The 9,017-nt window shown below is 38.0% G+C and overlaps 1 protein-coding gene across 1 annotated transcript; it reads left to right on the top strand.

Annotated features, from left to right (window-relative positions):
* The first annotated feature begins 3,150 nt into the window (after positions 1-3,150).
* Positions 3,151-6,380, top strand: s1pr4 (sphingosine-1-phosphate receptor 4). Its single transcript, XM_026930469.3, has 2 exons — positions 3,151-3,309; positions 4,323-6,380. The coding sequence occupies exon 2, from the start codon at positions 4,441-4,443 to the stop codon at positions 5,590-5,592; it is 1,152 nt and encodes a 383-aa protein (XP_026786270.1). The 5' UTR covers positions 3,151-3,309; positions 4,323-4,440; the 3' UTR covers positions 5,593-6,380.
* The last annotated feature ends 2,637 nt before the right edge of the window (positions 6,381-9,017 follow it).

The raw sequence follows: 9,017 nt of genomic DNA, 5'->3' as shown, positions 1-9,017 counted from the left end.
CAGTTCAAGGGTCCCTGGTTCATGTCTGAGCTCGGGTTACTGTCTGTACAGGGTTAGCATATTCTCTCATGTCTGCTTGAGCTAGGTTTCCTCTGGGTTCTCTGGTTTCCTCCCACTGTTAAGAATGTGCCAGTGGTTGGATTGGCTGTGCTAAATTGCACCTAGGTGTGTGTGTGTGGTGCCCCGCGATGGACTGGTGTCCCACCTGAAATGTATTCCTGCCTCACACCCAGTGTTCATGGTATAAGCTCCGGATACAGTGCCACCCTGACCAGGCTGTTGGGTTAAAGCTCTGGGTTACTGATCAGAAGTTTGGACTTGCAAGCCCCAGCATTGCCAAGCTGCCACTTTTGGGCCCTTGAGCAAAGCTTTCAGAGGTGCCATATCGTGGCTGACCCTGCGCTCTGACCCCAGCTTCCTTACAAGCTGGAATATTTTTCTGTGCTGTAATGTATATGTGACAAATAAAGTGTTTATTGAACATGAATCAAAAATAGATTTTATAAAATGCAACTTTTTTTGTTAATTATAACAGCGTAAGATTTCTTGGAACAATTTCAGCCATGGTGGTTCTTCTGTGGCTAATCACTGATCAAAGTATCTCAAACATTTTCCTGTTTAGAGAAAATAATAGCGATGAGTCATCTGGGAGCTAATAGAGTCGACTCTTCTTGTCGAGCTGAGCCAGATGATCTGACTCACTGAAAAGAGCTGGAATTCTCATCGCTAAGTGGCGAATCTGCGAAAGGGCAAACATGAGAGCTATGTTAGCTGACACGGTGTGAATAATGCTGTGAGGAATTCACAGGCCTCAGTGGGTCTCAAAGCCTGTGGAGTGCAGCCAATGAGTCTGTGAGTTTTTAAATTTTGTTACAGTGGTGGAAATGACTACATTATGAATTTTCTGCAAGCCTTGAGTACCCTACTTTTTTTTAATGCAGATTTATAATTTAGCACTTGTGAATACATATTCAATGAAGGTTTCGTCATATTTTTGTTTTTTGACTTCTTCCACTGAGTCAGAGGAAGAGTCAGAGTGCTAGTGCAATGCGTCAGGATAGTAAAAAAAAAGTCAAAAAACAGCATGCACACTCTTAATTTAGTATTCCCATATTCATAATTTTCATTTGTAAAATAAATGCATAAAACAAAAGAGTAGATTGTGAGTTTCTCTCTCCCCATTTGTAAATCAAGCCACCCCTGGTTTGCAAACCTCTGGCCTAATGTGTAGGTGAAAATGTCAGGAAAAAAAATATTAATGATTAGAACCAAAAATCAAGAATATTATTGTACAAATGCAAATATTGTGCAAGAATGTGTTGCTTGTTTACATTTGGTCTAGAGGCAGAAATCTCCAAAATATTTTTTAAAGTGTTTTGTATGAAACTCAGTGATGATGAAATAATCTTGCGTGTTTGTTGACGTGCTGCAGGAAAATGTGAAATTTCTGTGAAAGTAGGTGGTTCTTAGCTGTAGCAAAACATACCAGACCTGGCTACAAGGTGTATGTTGTTGTGCACTTGTGACTGCAAGGTTGAGTGTTCAAATCCCAGCACTAGCAGAGCTTTAACCCTAAACTGTTCAGCCAGGCGGGATTTAATCCTGCTGAGTAAAGCTTTTATGTGATTTCATAATTTTAAATTTTACTAGTAATAGTCAGTAAAACAACCCACAACATGATAAAAGATGCAAAAAAAAGATCAAAAGCTTATAGGGAAATTTCCCGTTAAGAATCATGTAAACACAAGGTCGGATTACTCTGACGTTGTTGTGAGTGCTGAGGTAACAGGGCGTTTCACACCCTGATGTGTTTTCCTCTCACATTTAGTTTGATTGTTACCCAGAGTGAAGGTGACTGTTAAGGGTGTAACTCAGAAGGATGTGGTATGCTCAGAAGTCGTCCTGTTTTTTCAGCTTGAGAGATGGTTTATGGTATCAAGTAAAAAAATAACATTTTATTTTACTAAAAAAAAAAAACAGGAATGGGGAACATATATCTAACATTCAGTTTAGGTTTATAGGATTCATTCAGTATGAAATATAGGTCATTAAACTATAATAAATCTGTTTGATTTTCACAAGTGATGCTCTCTTCTCTTCTCTTCTCTCATCTCTTCTCTTCTCTTCTCTTCTCTTCTCTTCTCTTCTCTTCTCTTCTTTTCTCATCCCATCTCTTCTCCTTGCTTCTCTTCTCTTGTAATCCCATCTCTTCTCTTCTCTTCTCTTCTCTTTGCTTTTCTTTTCTTTTCTTCTCTTCTCTTCTCATCTCTTTGCTTTGCTTTTCTTCTCTTCTCTTCTCTTCTCTTCTCTTCTCATCCCATCTCTTCTCCTCTTCTCTTTGCTTTTCTTTTCTTCTCTTCTCTTCTCTCATGTTCTCTCATCTCATCTCATCTCATCTCATCTCTTCTCTCATGTTCTCTCATCTCATCTCATCTCATCTCTTCTCTTCTCTTCTCTGGAGCAGTGAACTTGTGAAGTTGACAGTGAAAATGTAGATGATGTGTAAAATTAGACACTCACAGAGGCCTGTATGAGTCTGACAAGTTTTAGTAGAATTTTTTTTTTGCTCACAGCTGGATGAGGTGAAGTGAGAAAATAAGGGAGGAGGCCACCACACAGACCATCAGGAGTTCCTGTTTGCTGAGTCGCTTCTGCGAATTGTTGGGTAACCTTTTTTTTTGGCCAAGATTCAGCTGTTGTAAGATCAGTGGCATAATGTAGGGCACTATTTGACGATTTTTTTTGTGCTTTATTGCAACAACATGTGTGAGCTGTGATTGCACAAACTTCTGCTGGAAAAAAATGGCTAGCAATCAAAAAGAAAATCTCGATAAATTGGTTGCAATTGTTTTTTTATGTTATTTGTACAAAAAGAATGGATTCGAATGAAATGTTTGGGATTTGTATTGGTAAATGGATTGTGATGAACAGTCCTCTTCGGTTTTTAGACTTCTATAAATAAGTAATATAATAAATAAATCATTCTATATATTTGCATTATATATTTTTTATTATACATTTATTGATTTATTAACGTTGTGCCATGGAATAGCACGGCATGATGACACACACAGTGTCCACACAATGAGTGTGATACGTGAGATGTGCATTTTTGCCTGGAAGATGTCACAACTCTGAAAGCCTATTTTAAAAACAATGTGTGAAAAACACGTTTAGTTCATGAGCCCTTTCTCCACTGGGTGTGTCAAAATGTGCGACAGTAAGCTTCCTTCCTCGTTATAGCTGTGCGTAGAGGATGAGCTCTCAGAGGATGGATGGCTGCACATACTTCAGCATCACTTACATGAGGTAAGGCATATTGCATTGAGAATAGCAATAAAAAAAAGTGCTGGAACTAAAATAAATGTAAAAAAAAAGTACAGTAATATTAATGTTAATAATGCTATTTAAAAAAATAGGAAATTGTTTCAATTATTGTGAATTTTTTTCTGAGTAACCTTCTTTCATCCTTTTATTTGCATATGACTTGTGCTTTTTTGTTTTTAATGCACGATACAAAGCAGATAAAAGACAATGTGTGACTTAAGTTATTAAGTTTAACACAAGTCTAACGAATAAACTCAGTGAATTTATTGAAATATGATTTTTTTATAAGATTCTGATGGGATCTATTTTATTTTTATTGCATTTTATTTCTTGAACCCCACTGTATCATAATTAGTATTAAATGCACTGTATAGTATATTTAATGCGTCATATTTCTGCAAGATTGTTATTTTTTCAGAATTAGCCAAGGCATTTAAATGCTGACAGTGCTACGCTCTGCAAAACACACGCAAGGCTTTTTAAACGGCCAGTAAAGGAAACCCCACCTATAACCACAAGCGTAGTAGTGAAAGCACAGATATTTAAATGCTCTGTGAAAGCATGCCAGTGTTGTGTCACTGCACTCACTGGTTGGTGAGCAAAAAATGAATACTTACAAAAAAACAGGATTTTAAGTTATCAAGGACACGTCTTTCATCTTTTCCAAAAATAAATGTCTTTTCTAAATCCATGCAAATATATTTAAAACACTTTCAGACATGCTGTTCTAGGAAAATAATCAACTTCACGGTGGTAACAGTTATTTCATCACACCGGCCTGTTGTTGATTATTTTCCTATAACAGCACAACACTGAATGATTTTCTTCTTACATAAGAAACATTATTGGAACTTTTAGGACCAATTTGTGAATGTAAAGGCAACTTTCTTTCTGACTGTGTGTGTAATTCATCAAAATTTTTTTCGTCAAAATAACTCCAGATTTACACCATAGGTATTTATGTACCAATTAAACTAATAATTCTCCCCTATCAGGAGGCTGTAAGAGCTGCAGAACCAGCAGGAGAGGGAGTTTGATTGCCTGACGAAAGACAAAAGAGTCTTCTCAGTGAGATTCGAACCAAACCTCTTAAAACCAAACCCATTTTCAATCATGGAATTCATGCACACGCTCAGCTCCTCAGCGTCCTGCCCAGACTTGTACAGCCGGAGCAACGGCAGCATCATCCTGCAGCATTATAACTACACCGGGAGACTGCAGAACAGAGCATCAAACAAGAGCAGCATCAGCACAGGTTCAGCGGTCCTCCTCTGCATCAGCGTCCTGATCATTTTGGAGAACCTGCTGGTGCTGCTGGCTGTTCTGTTCCGCGTGCGCATGTGCCACCGCTGGCTGAACATCTGCATTGCCAACATTGCGCTCAGCGATCTGCTCACAGGTGCAGCCTATGTGGTGAACATCTGCATGTCGGGAGGGCGCACTCTGCAGCTCAGCCCACTCCTCTGGCTCCTGCGTGAAGGACTCCTGTTTGTGGCGTTGGCCGCCTCCGTGTTCAGTTTGCTGCTGATCGCCGTGGAGCGCTATGCCACCATGTTGAAGACGGAGTCTGAGAACAGGAACAGGAAGACATATCGGATCTATATCATGGTGGTGTTGTGCTGGGTCATGGCGCTCATCATCGGCTTCCTGCCACTGTTTGGATGGAACTGTGTGTGTGACCTAAGAGGCTGCTCGACTCTCCTGCCGCTGTACTCCAAGACCTACATCCTGTTTGCGCTGGTCATTTTCTTCATCATCCTCCTGACCATCGGCGGCCTATATTTCGCCATCTACTGGCACGTCCGCAGGAACACGGTGACGAGCTCAGTGAAGAGCAGAAAGCGGTCCATCCGACTCCTCAAGGCTGTGATCTCCATCGTGGGCGCGTTCATGCTGTGCTGGGGCCCATTATTCATCCTGCTTTTGGTAGATTATTACTGTTACTCGCGTCTCTGCAACGCCCTCTTCAGCCCACAGTGGGTCATCGCGCTAGCCGTCCTCAACTCAGCCGTCAACCCGCTCATCTACTCACTGGGCAGCCAGGAACTGCGCAAGGCCATCAGCAGCCTCCTGTGCTGCATCTGCCACCCGGAGAACTTCTCGTCCAAGGAGACGTCCAGCACATCAGTGAGCCGCCACAGCAGCCTGCGCAACAGCTTCAACAAGGTGCGGAACCTGAGCACGAGCCCACAGAGCCAGGAAAGGAGTGGCAAGAAGACCAGGCTGAGCTCCACTACCTCCTGCCTGTCTGCGTCAAGCATTTAAACCACAAGTTTCACACATAAACCACAAGGGAGTCACACACCTACACCTGAACCCACACACCCACACACACACACACACACACACACGTACACGTACACGTACACGCTCACACACACACACACACACATTTTTCTTGAAACTATGAGAATGTTTTTTAAATCATCATTTTACATTTAATCTGTGAATTTTTGGTCTCTCAGGAACAAGCACATGTGTGTTAGCAGACAACTTTTGTGCATTTTTTTTTTATTTTGTTATTTCTTGAATTGTGAAAGTACTTTGAGTAATATATTTTTAATTAATAAAAAAAAGAAAGCAAAACAAAAAAGTAATAAAAATCTAAAAAAATACTTTTGTACTATTATTATTATTATTATTATTATTATTATTATTATTATTATTAAATGTACAAAAGCATTTAATAAGAAATTATCATTATTTAAAAAAATATTTAAAATTTTTAAAAAAATTAATAAAATATAACATTTTTTTCATATTTTGCAGTTAAAAAAGGGTTTTAAAAAAAAAGAAATGGAAACCATACAAAAACCTTTAAAAAAATGCAAATTATGTTTCATATCTTAAACTCATATAAATGAAATGTATGTTTTATGACTTATACTCACCAAAAGGCTTTGAATGCATACAGAAACTTTGCAGGAGAAAATTATGTAACTGAATGCTGAATATTTTTGTACATGTACCTTATTATTATGAAATGTTTGCACTTTTCTGCTGTAATGTAATATAAGAGCTCTATATCTGAAATAAAGAGAAATATTTAGTGATAATTAAAGTTGTCCGTTTTTAATCGCAACTCTGGGGAGATGATGTCACTTACACCAATTGGCCACAAGAGGGCGACTTGTAGACACTTCCTGTTATAGGTGCTTATTATATTATTATATAATATATTATTACATTATATATTACATTATATTACATTAGAGGTGCTTATTATATTATTATATTATATAATATATTATTATATATTATATATTATTATATTAAATGATAGGTGCTTACTATTCCAGTCTTTGCCATTTGAGCTGGTATCTGATGCAGTATGTTTTCTCTGATATCCAATCCACCATTTTTTTTTTTTTGGCTCATATCAGCACCATACTGCGACTTTATAATTAATACTTCAGTATAGTATTGCCTTATAAACCAATCAGTAGCACTGTATTTGAAGACTACGTACATTAGACCTTCATGACACATTCATAAGCATTGCATAGATATTTCATAAAGTTTCATGTATGTATGTGAAAACCTGTGCATAAAGGTTAGGAAGTGTATTACTGTTGCTCCTACATGAGTAGATATGAGTCACTTGCTGTCATTTTTTAAAATGTTCTTTTGGAAAATATTTTATCTTCAACAGTACATTTTTAAACACTGAGAAATCTTCTATAAAGTGTTCACTTGTGATCTTACCATTTAGGAAGCTGTTAAAGCAGTAAGTGCTGTGGAATTCTGGATTATGATTGGTCAGAAGGTGTCGAGGGCAATAAGGTATTATACTATAATATAGTATACTATAATACTATTCCCATATAATGAGCATTCCTTTATAATGAACATTACGAATTTTCTTTTACGTTAGTTTAATTCCAGATTGAATAATTTAGGATTCGGATTCGATAACTCTGAGTCAGAGTCACTTGATCTTATTAGTGGAGGAATTAAAGGACTTAGATGGATGGAGAAATTTGTGCAGTGTTTCAGGAGAGCTCAAAAGACTAATATAGCACACTCTTAATTTAAATGTTGCTTGTTTGAACACAGAACAGTAGCACACGAAATCTATCCTCATAGTTAGAGTGATAATAATAATATTAATTTCTACATTAAATGAATAAAACTAAAGAAGAGATTGTGAGATTCTCTCACGACCCCATTTGTGAAACAAACAAATCCACATGGGGTCATGAAACCCTAGTTTGGGGACCGCTGCCTTTAATTCTCCTCATATTTCTTCACTCGGTGTGAGATGGTTGAATATTTGATCTGAATTCAGGAGCATGTTTCCACATGAGGCTCATTTGACCTGCAGTCTGTAGCAGACATAACATTTACAAATGGGAGAACAGTGTGCAAGATTTGTAACCGTGTGCCTGCCAAGTTTCCAGATTATGTATCAAATGTCAGGAGCAGTTTGAAGGATCATTAGTGAACAGAACAGCAAGAGGGGCAGGTGTTTGAGCTTGGCGTCAGCAGCCATCAATCTGCGTAAATGCACCATAACCTGAAATAACACTGTGTTTTATTTTTATTTCCAACAGGTTGATGCTCAGCACATCAGCGATGAATGATGGATGAATGCAAAAAACAACCACAGCTCTGCCAGTCTGAATTTATGTCTGTCTGGGTGCACTTACTTTTGCCATGCTGTTCATTTTAAGATGACTGATGACCTCATCATGGTTATATACATTACCATACTATTGTTATTATTGCATATTACTGTCATTATTACAGGTTAGCCTGTGATTAGTGTTCATAGCACACTGGAGTATTAGCAAGTAATAACATCTATAGCGTGAATTACTATAAGTGGAGATACTGTTAACACCACAAAGTTGATAACTTTCCTTTAACACAGCATCCTGAAGTGTTTTACTCCTATTGTATGACAACAATTTACCAATGATTAAATGTTTTTAGTTATTAAAGAATGATATGTCATACTTTTTATCCATTTATAGTTACTGTTCCTGTTCTCACTTAAGTTATTTCTAAATAAACAGTCGTTCCCTCACCAGCCTCTCTTTTTTTCTCTCATTTGAAGTTAGTAAGCCAAAAAAAAAAAGAAAAATGCAGCTTGCGGTGTTACTGAGAAACTGCGAAGTTTAACTCTGACTGTTACAAAGCGCTGACACTGGAGACTCCTTCCATAAATGCTAAATAAATGTGTCCTTACAGAAGACTTCACCATATCAAAGATTATGTGGAGAGTCTACTATACAAGAATGAGTGCATTAATTATAAATAAACCTGTGTTTTGAAATACAGCCAGGACTACTGTCAGAGTCATGCTGTTATAGGGAATTAATCAACATCTTCTAGATTCGTGGTGTATTATTATTTAATCAATAACAGCACTGCAGCTGAAATGTCAAAGGTTAACTCACTGCAGTAAAACATACCCATCATCTTTTCTCTCCTCTAGCAAAGATGTGAAAATTTCATGTTTGTAGCGTGCAAAGGTTACTTGAGCTTCTCTGATAATTATGGCAAGGCGCCTGGCCTCTGGGTGTTCAGCAGACAGGTGTGTGAGTGTGTGTGTGTGTGTGTGTGTGTGTAAACCTCTGAACACATTCCAGCACCTGAGTACACATGAAGCCACGCTACTGCTAAGTCTCCACCTGCTGGGTGTGTTTCTGTGCGTCAGTTACAGGGTGCAGCTGAGAATTATATTT

Source organism: Pangasianodon hypophthalmus, chromosome 11 (genome assembly GCF_027358585.1).
Source record: "Pangasianodon hypophthalmus isolate fPanHyp1 chromosome 11, fPanHyp1.pri, whole genome shotgun sequence".
In the NCBI taxonomy this organism is placed as follows: Eukaryota; Metazoa; Chordata; class Actinopteri; order Siluriformes; family Pangasiidae; genus Pangasianodon; species Pangasianodon hypophthalmus.
This window is presented reverse-complemented; position numbering and strand designations above follow the sequence as displayed.

Excerpts from the sequence above, each read along its gene's own strand:
- s1pr4 (XM_026930469.3), top strand. The coding sequence starts at position 4,441 with ATGGAATTCATGCACACGCTCAGCTCCTCAGCGTCCTGCCCAGACTTG.